The sequence below is a fragment of the Brachyistius frenatus genome, unplaced genomic scaffold (genome assembly GCF_029030835.1).
Source record: "Brachyistius frenatus isolate BFR_SWC_R1_liver_20210118 unplaced genomic scaffold, ASM2903083v1 Contig_70, whole genome shotgun sequence".
NCBI lineage: Eukaryota > Metazoa > Chordata > Actinopteri > Embiotocidae > Brachyistius > Brachyistius frenatus.
Window position 1 is genome coordinate 1,395,762 of NW_027210669.1, and position 15,552 is coordinate 1,411,313.

The following is a 15,552-nucleotide window of genomic DNA, read 5'->3' on the forward strand; positions in this document are numbered from 1 at the left end:
CGTATTCGTATTCGTGTTCGAGTCCGTGTTTGTATTCGTTTTTTGTATTCGTGTCCGTGTTTATATTCGTATTCGTGTTCATATTTGGGTCCATGTTCTTATTCGTATTCGTGTTCGAGTCCATGTTCGTGTTTGTATTCGTTTTTGTGTCCGTGTTCGTGTTCGTATTAGTTTTTGTGTTCGTGTTCGTATTAGTTTTTGTGTCCATGTTCGTGTTTGTATTCGTTTTTGTGTCCGTGTTCGTATTTGTATTAGTTTTAGTGTCCGTGTTCGTATTCGTATTCGTATTCGTGTCCATGTTCGTATTTGTATTCGTATTTGTGTCTGTGTTCTTATTCGTGTTTGTATTCGTTTTTCATATTCGTGTTTGTATTCGTATTTATATTCATATTTGTGTCCATGTTCTTATTCGTATTAGTTTTTGTGTCCACGTTCGTATTTGTATTAGTTTTTGTGTCTGTGTTCTTATTCGTGTTCGTATTCGTGTTCGAGTCCGTGTTTGTATTCGTTTTTCGTATTCGTGTTTGTATTCGTATTCATATTCATATTTGTGTCCATGTTCTTATTCGTATTAGTTTTTGTGTCCACGTTCGTATTTGTATTAGTTTTTGTGTCCCTGTTCGTATTTGTATTAGTTTTTGTGTCCATGTTCGCATTTGTATTCGTATTTGTGTCTGTATTCGTATTCATGGTCGTGTTTGTGTCCATATTCTTATTCGTATTCATGTTCGTGTCTGTTTTTGTAATTGTGTTCTTATTCGTGTTCGTATTCGTGTTCGAGTCCGTGTTTGTATTCGTTTTTCGTATTCGTGTCCGTGTTTGTATTCACATTCATATTCATATTTGTGTCCATGTTCTTATTCGTATTAGTTTTTGTGTCCACGTTCGTATTTGTATTCGTTTTTGTGTCCATGTTCGTATTTGTGTCCATGTTCGTATTTGTATTCGTATTTGTGTCTGTGTTCTTATTCGTGTTCGTATTCGTGTTCGTATTCGTGTTCGAGTCCGTGTTTGTATTCGTTTTTCGTATTCGTGTTTGTATTCGTATTCATATTCATATTTGTGTCCATGTTCTTATTCGTATTAGTTTTTGTGTCCACGTTCGTATTTGTATTAGTTTTTGTGTCCCTGTTCGTATTTGTATTAGTTTTTGTGTCCATGTTCTTATTCGTATTAGTTTTTGTGTCCACGTTCGTATTTGTATTCGTTTTTGTGTCCATGTTCGCATTTGTATTCGTATTTGTGTCTGTATTCGTATTCGTGGTCGTGTTTGTGTCCATATTCTTATTCGTAGTCATGTTCGTGTCTGTTTTTGTAATTGTGTTCTTATTCGTGTTCGTATTCGTGTTCAAGTCCGTGTTTGTATTAGTTTTTGTGTCCATGTTCGTATTTGTGTCTGTATTCGTATTCGTGTTTGTGTCCATATTCTTATTCTTATTCGTGTTCGAGTCCGTGTTTGTATTCGTTTTTCGTATTTGTGTCCATGTTTGTATTCGCATTCATATTCATATTCATATTTGTGTCCATGTTCTTATTCATGGTGGTGTTTGTGTCCATATTCTTATTCGTATTCATGTTCGTGTCTGTTTTTGTAATTGTGTTCTTATTCGTGTTCGTATTCGTGTTCAAGTCCGTGTTTGTATTAGTTTTTGTGTCCATGTTCTTATTCGTATTAGTTTTTGTGTCCACGTTCGTATTTGTGTCTGTATTCGTATTCGTGGTCGGGTTTGTGTCCATATTCTTATTCGTGTTCGAGTCCGTGTTTGTATTCGTTTTTCGTATTCGTGTTTGTATTCGTATTCATATTCATATTTGTGTCCATGTTCTTATTCATATTAGTTTTTGTGTCCATGTTCTTATTCGTATTAGTTTTTGTGTCCACGTTCGTATTTGTATTAGTTTTTGTGTCCATGTTAGTATTTGTAGTCGTATTTGTGTCTGTATTCGTATTCCTGGTTGTGTTTGTGTCCATATTCTTATTCATGTTCATGTTCGTGTCTGTTTTTGTAATTGTGTTCTTATTCGTGTTCGTATTCGTATTCGTGTTCAAGTCCGTGTTTGTATTCGTTTTTCGTATTCGTGTCTGTGTTTGTGTTCATATTCATATTCGTGTCCATGTTCTTATTCGTATTCGAGTCCGTGTTTGTATTCGTTTTTGTATTCGTGTCCATGTTCTTGTCCGTGTTTGTATTATTCGCTGGGGTCTCAACGGTCAGTGGTGCAAAGGTGAACTTTGAAAAGAAGATGGTGACCCTGCCAAGTGTCTTGTAAAATGCAATGACACATGCCAACCATGAGGGGGCGCTGTAGTAAAGGCCAACACGTTTTGTCGAAAAGCTCCTAAACCCTAAACCACTTGTCACAAGTTCAAGTGCTTTAGGCCACGCCCATTTCTTCCCGTTATTGTTTTTTTGCGCTAAAACGTTTTCGAACTCGTATTTAGTTTTTCATTTGAGTTCATGGAACAGATTTTGAAACTACATTGTCCACCAAAAGTTTTCAAGAATCAAATTCCTTACTATAGAAAATATAAAAATATTTCGAATCACTAAAATCAGATTTAATATGAGTTGAGTACACATAGAAAGTACATATAGAAAGCACACATAGAAAGTACATATAGAAAGTACACATAGATAGCACATATAGAAAGTACACATAGACAGCACATATAGAAAGTACACATAGATAGCACATATAGAAAGTACACAGACAGCACACATAGAAAGTACACAGACAGCACATATACAAAGTACACACAGACAGTACATGTACAAAGTACACCTACGCCATTAAAACCTGTTTGAAATGCTTCATTTGCATCTCCTCCACTAAATCATAGATGTTGTGATGTTGAAGCTGCTTTGAAGACACAAACACAAAAAACCTCTCATGATTTATTTTCTTTTATTGGCTAAAATTACAATTTACTGCACTTGTAATTCATATATTACAGAGCTTCAACCTGGCTTGACATAAACACACACACACACACACACACACACACACACACACACACACACACACACACACACACACACACACACACACACACACACACACACACGTGCATGTAAACACAGGCTTCTCTGTTATTTCTTCTCCCTCGTCATATTGCTCATTAACATAACCTTAGCTTGAGCATTATTTAACAGAAGCATCAGGGCTTTATAGCTGCGATATTTCCTGTTTACTCCGGCGGAGATGCGGACGAGCGCTGCAGCTTTAACTGCCGCTTCCTGTGTTGCCCCCCCCCCCCCACACACACACACACACACCACCCCCACACACACCACCCCCACCCCACCCTCACCCCCTCCTGAATCACTTTTCCTCACTTTTCCTCCGTCAAGATTATGATTCAGTTAAAAAGTTGCTCCCTCTGACAACAAACTTTTTCTTTATTTTCTTCTGGAAGTGGTACAAACACACAAAGAAGAAGCAGATGTCTCCATCCTTTCCCTGCTCACGCACTTCACACTCCCACTGCATCGAGTGTGTGTGCGCGCGCGTGTGTGTGTGTGTGTGTGTGTGTGCGTGTCTGCATGCACTACAGCTCCCGAGCAAGAAGTCTGATAATGGTTCATGATTAAAGCATAAGCCAAGTCCCTAATGATAGCAGCAGATGTTATGAAGAGCGAATAATGTTTTTATTTGTAAATGTTATTTATACAGCCATTAGAAACACATCTGGCCGACTGAAACTGTGAACTGTGACACACACGAGCAGCCGCGACGGGTCACGGCGACAATATTTCGCGCCCGCAAAAGCAAAAGTGACGACGTCCCAGTTACAGGTCGCGGCGTCGCCAACGGGAAACGCCATCACTCCTCCGTCGCCGGCGCCTCTCGCCAGACTGAACTCCGCCTCGCTCCCTCTCACTTCTGCAACTCCCGGCGTTCCCAGCGTGGCTGAGGACGTCTCACCTCTCCACTGTCTGCCGCTCATGAATATTAACGTATGCAGATGACACGCTCCCACCAGCAGCCTATCGCCGCGCCGCAGGAGGCCAGAGGTGTCGTTTCCATTTTATAAAAAAAATGCAATGAGAGAATGTTGGATGGTGATAAATTTAAGTTTTTTTTTCTTTTAAATATATATTTCCAAGTTAATTCTGACCTTCAAATTTCGCTTAAAGCCTCTGAAACAAACCACCTCCTTTACCCGCTTTTCTTTTTTCCTCTTTTTGGCTGCAACATTTCAATCTTTTTTACCATCCTGTCCTCACACACACACACACACACACACACACACACACACACACACACACACACACACACACACACACACACACACACACACACACACACACACACACACACACCAACAAAAATAGCTGTTTTTAAAGACTTTCAGAGGCACTTAGGTGCCAACTTTGTCAGTGAGATATATATATATATATGTAAGAAGACTGGGGAATTACGACTTTTCCAGAGCACTCAAAATCCTTAAGGAGAAAATAAAAAGCTCCAGAAATACATGGAGATAACTTTGCGCATGTTTAAACCACAGCTGAATCGTGTGCGGCACACAAGGACACATGTCTGGAAACTGAAAATGACCATTATGCAAAGTTTACTCGGTAATAACAAATAAAAAAAAAAACTACTTTTCCAACAGATATTGTATTTATGTTAGCAACAGTTAAAGGAATATAAAGGATATTTACAAACTAAGTCTGACTGAAGTAACTTGGTTTTGCCAGCTTTAGTGCAGAAATCTGATGGAATATTTCTGAATATTACATCACAGTAGTTTTTTTTTTCCATCTCGGTACAGGTGAGCTGTGTGGTGACACTGTGGTCGACTGAAATGAAAGATTACTGCTCCTCTCTGATGCAAAGTAATTCAACTGAAACTCAAGTGAAACAAAAAAAAAAAGAAATGTTTTAAAGAAGTGATTTTTGATGGATCATTACAGATCTGTTACTGTCTTACTGTCACATGTGATTTGGCATTTATTTTATTAGCAGATGAATAGTATCCTGACTTTCTGTAAAGTCCATTTTGGATGAGTTAAAGATGACGCGTCGGTGTTTCTGCTGTTGTGCTGATTTGTCTTTGTGGGTTGTCCATTATGACCGTGTTTTTCATTTTAATTAAACGTATTAACACCTAACAATTGCAGTTCATCGACAAACTGCTATGCGGCGTAATGCGAGTCATTTTATTCAACTCATCTGAAAGCTTCAGTCAGAACAGTTCTGGATTTTATGGTGTGCAGACATCAAATACTCCCTTTTTCGTCGGTCGGTTAAACGTAGCTGCGTCGTGTCATCGTTTTCTTAACCATGAAAAGACTCTGAACAAAACCGTATTATCGAGACATAAAAATCTCCGAGTGGGCAGCTGAAAGCTTCCAGGAAGAGAGTTCGACCTCCCACCCAAGTTCACGTTGCGCACACACGATGAATCACATCACCAGGGTCACTTCATAATGCTCTCCTCCACTCTGAGAGCAAATTATCATTAAGAGGTAAATTAATATACACAAATGGTTATGAATACATGATTAGCATATTAATAGTGATAAAGCATAAGCCCGTTACTGAGTTAACCTTCACAGTCCTGACGGACTTTTGTTGTTTGTCAACCGAACTACGCCGGCCGAAATCCCAACTCGAGGCTTCGTAACGGCCGTTTGTGAACCGCCGGGTGGCGTTGCCGTCGGTAATGCAAATCTCCTTCCTCCGATCTCGTGCTCTCCTGCGCGTCTTTTACTTCAACGCCTCCCTCTCCTCTCCTCTCCTCTCCTCTCCTCTCCTCTCCTCTCCTCTCCTCTCCTCTCCTCTCGCCGAGCCACTCCCCTCCCTCTGGGACTCTCATGATGCAGCGCTCATCTCTCATACCTCCTTCCCTCTCCCTCTGGGACGCCCTCGAGCACACCTGCCGGCGTGGAGGAGGAAGAGGCGGAAGAGGAGGAGGAAGAAGAGGAGGAAGAAGAGGAGGAGGAGGAAGAAGAGGAGGAGGAGTGATGGTCATGCGAGGGCAAGCAAACACCCATGTCTCGCCTGTTCCCTCGACACGTGTGAGAAAGAGAGTGACTCAGCGCTGCCGTGCCCCCCCCATCTCCCCCCCCCTATCAACCCATCTCCCCCCCCCCCCCTTGACACGCCACCTTAAACACCCGTCGCTGCAGCATTTAGAGCCACCCTCGCTGCGGCGCCCCGACAGAAAGGCAGCGTGTGCTCACCATTAAGGCAGCGACCCTCTAACCTGCGCAGCGACGCGGAGGCGGGAACGACCGGACGAGAGACACCTGCAAAGATTAATAGCTGCTGCCTTTTTTTTTTTTTTTTTTTTTTTTTTTGCTTCCGACAGCGGTGTGGAAGTGCGTGCGTGCCCCTCTGTTTCTTTTGAAGGATTATGTATTTAGTGTGTACATAACTTCACGCGGACACATCTGAATGTCCCTTCCCGATCGGCCGATACGCATCGGTGAAGGCATATTCTGAACATTATTACATATAATATAATACGTAAACGCCCGCCAACCTGACTGCACAACAGGACCTGTCAATCAAACAGACACGCCCCAAAATATAATGCTCTTTGAGGCCTAATACCTCATTAATGACGGGGTTATTTTCGGACAAACTTTTAGTTTACGACACCAACAAAGTGGAGTCTATGAAACCTTTTTTTTTTTTTTTGGCACTCTTGTAGTTTATGGCCTTTCTGCATCGGTCTCACATGTCAGACCTGGAAGTTCTCTCCACTTTAACATACGATCTACGACAAAACCACCAACAAATAATGAATATTAACCTTCAATGATGGCTGCATTCTATCTAGATGATAAGATTATTATGCAGTATAAGTTTTTTCCTCTGTGAAAACGTAGATAGTTTCCTCTACATGTGTGTGAATATTTTCGTGTGTGTGTGTGTGTGTGTGTGTGTGTGTGTGTGTGTGTGTGTGTGTGTGTGTGTGTGTGTGTGTGTGTGTGTGTGTGTGGCAGGGCTGTGTTTACCGTGGAGCTGTACATGCAGACGGAGCGAGTGCTGATTGTCGGAGCTGAAACACAGGAAACGCAACACGATTGGATCCAGGCACTAACAAAGGTGACACACTTTGCAACACACACACACACACACACACACACACACACACACACACACACACACACACACACACACACACACACACACACACACACACACACACACACACTGTCCTCTGTTCGCCCCACGATGCTGCCTGTGCTTCTTCCAGGGAGTCGAGTGGTCCTGCTATCTCTTCCCCCACACGCTGACAGGATCTTGTAATAACACCCGACATGAATATGTCCCCTGTTCATCTCTTTTCTGTGTTTGGTCTCAGTCAGAGATCGTGGGAGGTACAGCAGCATTAGTCCATATGTCTCTCCATCTGCACCACGAAGCTCTTCCAGACTTGCGTGTTTCAATTAGAAACACAGAACGGCGGGCCAAGAAGATTTATCCGTCTCGAAGAAGGCGGCACACGTTCTGTTCTTACTGACGTGCTTTCTTTTACACGACGTGGGAAAAAGAAGTTTCGCATTGTCAACTGTAAAAGTTCTCAATTCACGAGTTGTTCCTTTTTCCATTTTCCTCTCCGACTCGCAGTGCTTCGTCCCGTCTAAAGTCGAGGGTCTGGTGCGCCGAGACGGCGAACTGATTGGCAGACTGCAGTACAAAGAAGGCCACGACCTGTACCACTGGAGGACGGGCTGGTTCGTGCTGGCAGGATCCGCTCTGCACTTCAGCTCGGGAGACGAGGAGGAAGTCCTTCAGCTCAAACGGCTCCAGGAGCTCAGTAAGCTCGGCAACTTTATTTCCTGTTTATTTTTCGGCTCGTCGCTGGGCGTCGTCGTGCTGGGAGCTCAGCGACGTCGCAACTGCAGGCAGCTCTCAGATAATACGTTATTGGTGTTTTATTAGTGGTGGAATAACAAAGTAATATTTACTGTTGTGGCCCGGATATAAGATAAACTCGCCTTTTACCGTGTGACATAAACACTTTATCAGAATCATCCTTTTGGGGAGCTTTGCTTTGTTTAAGAGTCCCTCAAAGCTTTTATTTTGAAAGAGCAAATCATCAACACTTGTTTGGCTTCTTTCTCCAGCAACAAATATAACAAAATACATTTCCAAAACTACTGTACTTACTCCTCTTTACACTTCCTCAACTCTGCATTTTGAATGTAAATATAGTTTTTGACGGCTTTAGTTACCATTTACTTTATAGATTCTGAAAACACAATAGTTAACAAAAAATTTTGTTCTATGTGAAAAATACCGTTTTTTAATATATTGTTGCAAACGGAGTTCAAATATGTTTTCAATATTTATTTTGTTCCTGTAAACTTACTGAGGCCAAATGCAGGTGGAAATCACACACTTGTCTTGCACATTTGAGTTTGTACATATTTGAAGTGCAATAACTGTCTTATTTATGAATAAGTAAGAAACACTCTGTCACTTAAAAAAAAAAAAAAATCACGCCCGATCAAAAGATTCTGAAAAAAACATTCAAATTCAGATTCAAAACACGTTACGTGATCCTGTGGGTTCAGGCTTCCTCAACACTTTTATGGCACTAAAAGCACCATAAACGGATATGAATAAACATGCTTTGTTAACAACATGCAGCCCGCAACAAAATTCATATTACAACATTAAAAGTGAACGCATGCTGTTGTGAAGACGAGGGTCCGGTCGGTGCTCAGTCATTTCACTGCTTCCCGCTGAGCTCAAACTGAGCTGGGCCTTGATTCACTTCTTTCATTAAAATAAACATAAAAAAAAGTTCTTTAGCATACTTCAAGTCTAAACCGCCACAGTTTACATGAGCAAACGGCATTTTAAATAACTTCTCTTGAGCTTCAAATAGGCAATAAATCACTTTTATTTTTATTTTTAAATCTAAGAGCCTAAAACAAGCGTAGTGTCAGCGGTCAACCGCATTAACTTCTTAATGAATGTGCTGTGACTTGTAGCTTTTTAATATTCACTATATTTTCATATACTCTCAGTAATCCCCCCCCCCAAAAAAAAAAAAACTACCAATCCATAACAGCCTCTTACTGCCTGCATTTATAACTTCTTAATGATGTCAGAGGATGCGTGCAAGCGACCGGTGTCAGAAGACATTTGGGCTTCTCACACCATTACACATTTCAGCTGGATCTCTGCGCGAACCGGCGAGTTTACTCTTCCGTTATATAAAAGAAGAAAATCCTGCTTGCAGGGGACTCGACCAGAGCGAAGAAGTGTACGAGAAGATGAGGTCAGTGAAGGTCAAATATTACATCATGCATTGACGAGCTTCCCCAAAGCCGCTCACGAAATCTGGTCCGAAAACATTATTTGAGGAGGAGTCATGTGGTGTGCTTTGCTTTCGCCGTGATGCATAATAATCCCAGTGTGAGGGTGCCATGTTCCCACAGCCCGCTTACAGGAATTTTGCCAACATGTCCACATTTCTGGCAAACAGGCGTTACATAAAGGACAGCCAGTCGAGGGGAAGCTGCCAGCCGGGACGCAAGGCTCAAAAGTTCACACACACTTTGGCAGATAATAAAGATTTTGGAACATTTCAATTGATTGCGCCAAGTGTGATGTGCGAACAGAAGGAGGGGAGAATCAATGGATCTTTTTAATCCACTTACAGCTCGACATGGATCAAATCGCGCAAAGTGCCGCCCCATCTTCTCACCTGGGGCGGGATAAAGAACTGCAGCGGTGCTCATTTTTATTCCCGGCTTTCTCAAACCATATTTGTCACAGCCGGGGAGCCGCTAGCGCCAGAAGGGGACTGTGTTTTGTCAGGGGATGGAAGGTTCTGGAGCATTGAAAGGGATCCCTTTAGGATTCAGTCTGTGAGATGGGATTAACTGTTATTTTCTCCACAGTGACACCACCACATGAAAAGGTGCCCCTGTGTAGAGCCGAGGGATTAAATAAAATACACTTTTCAATTAAAATCACGACATGTTTCCAACATGCTTCACGTCAGACTGCGTCAGGAGTTCAGGGAGTCTGACATCATCTGTTCCTGTTTTTTTTTTAATTCAGCCTCAGGCCGCCGCAGCTTTAATCATTTCAGTCACTTCTAAAATGTGCTCAGTGCTGTAAAACACAAACACAAGGCTTTTCATTATTTTATTCTTAATTGCCTTTCTGTCATTTATTTTCTATTTGGCTAAACCGTATGACTGGTTTTTACTGTGTGTAGCTTATTGTCTAAAAAAGAATCATTGTCAGTTGTTTATTATTAATTTATCTGGCTATGAAGCAGTTTGTAACTTTTATTTTGAAAAGCAGTATATGAGGTGCGGTCAAAAGTTTCTGTTTTGCACAAACGCAGGGCAGCACAGTAAAGTGAACAGAGTAGGGAGACGTTTCATGAGTAAGTATTCAGCACCAGAAGCTGTGTTAGTAACGTTTTTGAGATTTCACAATGGATTTCAAACTTAAGCAGAGAGCGCACATGAAAGTTTTGTGTAAATTTTTTGGGGGAACCTGAGAGAAGTCGCTGAGAGCCAATCGGACTCCGCGTTGACATCCGGACCCTCGGGACAAATTCACAATGCACGACGCAGAGAATGTCAAAATAAAACCCAAATGTGCATACACTCATAGAACAGGAGTTATGTCCAGTAACCTCTATTTATTTCCTTCTACCCGATGGAGACGCTGCCCCCTGGTTGTGCTCCTGACCTGATACTCCCTCATGGTCTGAAACATTGACGTCCTTCCCTTCTTGAAACGTGAATGCTACTCACGACACGTCGCCCGGTTTCATTGCTTCGTTGCTGTCGGTTTTCTGAGGAATTCTCTGTTCCCGGTTGTCCGAGTTTGACATCAAATTGCTGATGTTTCGACGTCATTTCTTGATTCTTCTGCTCATTGTACATTACTGTGCTGCACTGCGTTCACCTTGTATATAACTACATAAATTAAAAGTAAAAAACGGAAATAATAATCCCATCTCCAAAGAAGGAGTGTGCAGTCCTTCTCCAAAGGGCTTCTGAGGAGCTCAGCTCTACACTCGAGAGGAGATTGATCTTTTTTGTAATGTCTTGTGTCAAGATATCTACTGCACAAATAACGAGCACCAAAGTAAAATGAGCGGAAAAATGACAGATAGAGCTGGATAAACATGAACCTGTCGCGTTGCACAAATCTGCCTTCCCACCCAGAACTTTCTGAAATGAAAGGCTTTCAAACCAGATAAGCACATTAACTTTAAACTCATACAGTGCAGTTTTATCACTGGGTTTCTCTTATGGCATTTGGCTGAAGAGAAAAAGAAAAAGTTAATCCCATTGCTCTGCTCAATCATCTAGAAATGAAGATAAGCATCAGTACAAGACTGCAGTCCAGCATATTTAGTGGTGAAATATCTGTCCACGCTCGGGTTCATTTAAAGGAAAGATCTGATTTTTTTAAAGCCATTTTAAAATTGTGTAGCAATCACTGTTAACGTGTTCGATTAAATCGACCTCAAGGCTGCTCTGAAATACCCATTTAATACAGTATCACGTGTTTACATGTCCGACCTGACCAGCAGGAGTTACTACCACAACCTCAAAGAAAAAAAAAAAAAAACCTCATGATCCTCTTCCTCTTTGTTCGTTGAAAACGTCCGGACGAAGCCCTCAGGATGATCAGTCTGGAGGCCCTGCAGAGGTAAACTATGATAACACTGTGAGGCAATCACTTAATACTTGGCAAAAAAACAACAACACTCAAAATCAGTCTAATTCTCAAGAAAAACATGATGAAGCTCAGTACGAATGATGGAATTATGAAAAAGGCCGCAGACTTAGTCGCTTATCACAAACATATTAAGTAATAAAAAACGTCCCACTGAGCTGTTAGATGGATAAAAGGGGATTGCTGTGTGTTTGTTCAAACGACTGACAAGTGTTGTGCGTTTACCTGATAACAGTTAACAAACCTCTCTCAAGTCAATATCAATCTCTAAGGTTCTTTCTTCTCCTTGTTTGGATCAGAATGAAATGCTGTGCCCTTGAAAATCCACCAAAGAAAATTAAAAGCAAATTATTTGTTAAGAGAGACTTTTGGGGATTAATTGTTTTTGCCGTTTAGCTCAACATACAAACGATTTGTTCGCCAAAATAACACTGTGAAGTGGAATGTTTTTACCAATCGTCTTTCTTTCTTGTGCCAATCATCGGCATTTTTATCTTTTGACTCTTTTTTTGGGGGGGGGAGTGGGAGGGGGGAGTTAATGCTTTTATTTGACATTAACAGTGGAAATAGACAGGAAATGTGTGGGGAAAAAAAAAAAAGAGCAGTGGAACGGCATGCAGCAAAGGAGATTAGCTGCTGAGGGCATTCGCCCCCGTGTGAAATGGACCCGAACCACTTGGCTGTCAGGTTGCCCCGATCAAATTTACTCTCATGTCTGACTGGCCTGGATCGCCCTTTCACACAAAAAACAGGATTTTGCCATGTTCTCCCACGAGATCACGTGTTTGACACGTCTACAACATGTCGCCACATATGATCACAAACGCATGAGAATGTTCCAGAACCACATGTTTACCATGAGGGTTTTTACACGTGAAATTCAAGTGTTGTTTTCCATCAGTGTTGGTAGCGGAAATAAAATTAAAAAAAATCATCGCATGATTGTGAAATTCTCCATCTAAGATCTACAGTTGAAAAGGGAAAAACGTTCTTACAGTTTTGCCTCTGATGTATACTGCCAGTTATTTGTTGGCAAATCTTTGGTAAGAGTTGAGGGTAATCCCGATTCACAGGCTGTCACATGACGTCATCTTAGCATGAAGTCTGGAAAAGAAAAGGGAAACAACTTGCCTGGCTCTGTTCAAACGTCCAGCTTACCTCCAGCTGGCTGTCGAATCAATTTATTATATTTAGTTTGTTCAAACCAGACTAAAAACAAAACAAGATGCATCAGCAACAATTTACATTGAACCAAATATTCTGATTAAAAATGTTTTAAAAGCCCAAACAATAAAAATGCTCTGTATAAACACTTCAGTCTGAATAAACAGACTCAAGCAGTTGCAGAAGGTTTGTTTTAATCCTTTTCAGAAACCCATTAAAAGAAAGATTTTACCACGTAAACAAGGACACTCGACGATTTGTTCTTTCATCTCGTGCCCTTTGTGTTGCTGAGTGGACATTGTGTTTCAAGCTGAACTGGACCACAGCTGGGTTTGGTTCTGATCCAAACTCTGAACTGTAATATATTCAGCAAACTGGTCGAGATCACAAAACAGTTAACCTGCAACCTTCAATGTGGACGATTTCAGAATGAAAAGAAATAAAAGTCTTTACGTAGCCGCTGCCAGTGTTTCGGCTCAGCTACCCACAAAACTCCTCTTCTATCCTTCTCAGACAAAACTCGGAGTTGTTTAGTAATTGTACAGGTAGTTATTTAGGAAGCAATAAATCTTCAAAAAAAACAGCAACAGTTTGTTAAGGTGACGCCCTGCTTCTTTTGTCGACTTCTTTCTCTCCTTCTTTCCATTACTTGAGCACAGCCAGTGCTCCAGCATGATGAAAGCACCAGATGTTGTTGCTAGGAGATTTGTGCCGAGCCTCGTGTCCTTTTTCTTTTTTTTTTTTTTTTTTTGTACTCCCTCTGTTGTGCTGTGTGATTGTTGCCATGATCCAAGCAGCTGTTTGAAGCCCCAGAAGAGATGATGGGCAGAGCCTTTTTATTATTTTTTTTTTTTATTTTGAGTCCCTTAGCCCAGTTTTCCCACTTTGTGCATTCGGAATTCAAAAGATTGATTGTGCAGATGAAGACTGTCGTTGTTTTGTTGTTGTCGTTGTTGTTTTTTAACGTGGTGAATACGACTCGCAGCTTCTTTGGTTGCATTCAGACCAGCTCCGTGTAAAGCTTGATGACGAATGACGCCGGTGTTTACGCCCCACTTCTCTCTCTTGTTTAAACCGCCGCGAGTCGGACAGCAGCGCAAAACCTGAAGTCGTGTTTGTCATCACAAACAAGGAAACGCTATTAACTCCAGCGGAAAGCATTCTGCGTTTTCCCGCCGCCGTGCTGTTCTTCTCACTTTTCTTCTCACCGCCGTGCGTCCACATCTTCTGAAAGCCCTTCTCAGGATTGTCTAGACGGATTGTGCAGTGTTTCATGTCGTTTGACTCGAAATGTAAATGAATACTTAAAGAGTAGGGAGAGCTTTTCACATTACTTGAATGTACACAAGCAGCTTTACATGTCGCTCTTTTCTCTCCCCCCCCTCCCTCCCTCCCTGCCCCCCTCCACCCAACAGCTGTTTCCACACATACCGAGGGTGAAGACAAGATCCAAGTCCTGCTGATGGTTGAGTGCGGAAGGTACGTCTTTCGGCACCAATTTTTTTTTTAAAAAAGGTGTGCTAATTGGCGACGTATCTGTGATCCCAGCAGCATTATGTAATGCTGTTAGCTTTGACTTTTGTCTTGTTAGTCCGAACGCACTTCACCTACTGTAACCACCCGAGGTAATTAAAGCCCTGCTTGACTGCCCTCCGTGAGAGAGACGGAGCGAGATGGCTGCAGCCCTCGCACCGGCTCAAACACTTTTAGGCTCTCCCTTTTTAAATTTTATTTTTTTTATTTTGTATTTATTTTTTAGAACTAATGCAACACGACTTTGTGCTTACTCCATTAATTGCCGTTCGTTTGTGTGTTTTTTGATGAAACCTTGTGGGAAACCAGCGGTTGTTTACAGATGTGTGTTCTGTTGAATTTCCTTTAATCTTGCTGGTTGTTTATTTAATGACTTAGCGGGTGCCTTTTCCAAACATACCAACATTAAGCCTTCGAATACAAAGCACCGCATTGTTTCCTGAAAGTCATGTAATAGCATTCTGCATTAATAATGACCTTTTTTTTGTTGCTTTTGTTTTTTCCCATCTCTTTTTAATAGAACTGTTTACATCCACGGCTTCAACAAGATGGACTTTACATTATGGCACTCTGCTATCACGCTGGCTGCTGGCACAGATGGCAAAGCGCTCAGTGACCAGCAGCTGACTAAAAATGGTGTTCCCATTATAGTCGACAGCTGCATTGCTTTTGTCACTCAGTATGGTGGGTTGCATTATTATATTTATCTGGCGGAAAAAGTTTTGTTTTCTTTTTAAAAAATAAAAAAAGCAAGTTCTGCGTGACTGTTATTATGAATTCCCCTTGAGGAGCTGATTCATCCACGAGAACGGCGTTGTGATGCGAATGTCATGCTTTCTATTGCTGTCTGGCATAATGCTGGGACATTAGCTCTCTTTTCACCATATTTTTAGAAAGGTAGAAAATGTAGTCCAACTTTTCACTGCTGCTGCTGCTGCTGATGTGGAATTGCTCTTTCCAAAGTTCTTTGCACAATATAAACATAAAGTCTTTACGACACAGCGTCTGTCGCCTTGGTAATGTATGATAAATACAAAAATGGAGACTTGTGCAATCTCATGGTAAGTAGTGTGCAGTGTAATGAGGGGCTGGAGTGAGTTAACTCGGTAAAACGGTAGAGGAGGTTAATGTTCCTCGCACCGACAATGTTATTCTACCTGCAATTTAAAT

At 41.5% G+C, this 15,552-nt stretch overlaps 1 protein-coding gene across 4 annotated transcripts in view; it reads left to right on the forward strand.

Moving 5' to 3' along the window:
- The window catches only part of arap2 (ArfGAP with RhoGAP domain, ankyrin repeat and PH domain 2), a 113,259-nt gene that overhangs the window by 75,806 nt on the left and 21,901 nt on the right, over window positions 1-15,552 (forward strand). For all 4 annotated transcript variants that reach the window (XM_069707667.1, XM_069707665.1, XM_069707668.1 and 1 more), the window contains exons 17-20: window positions 6,963-7,065; window positions 7,591-7,780; window positions 14,265-14,328; window positions 14,903-15,066. In XM_069707667.1, the coding sequence (XP_069563768.1) occupies window positions 6,963-7,065; window positions 7,591-7,780; window positions 14,265-14,328; window positions 14,903-15,066 (521 nt within the window). The remainder of the gene's footprint in view (window positions 1-6,962; window positions 7,066-7,590; window positions 7,781-14,264; window positions 14,329-14,902; window positions 15,067-15,552) is intronic.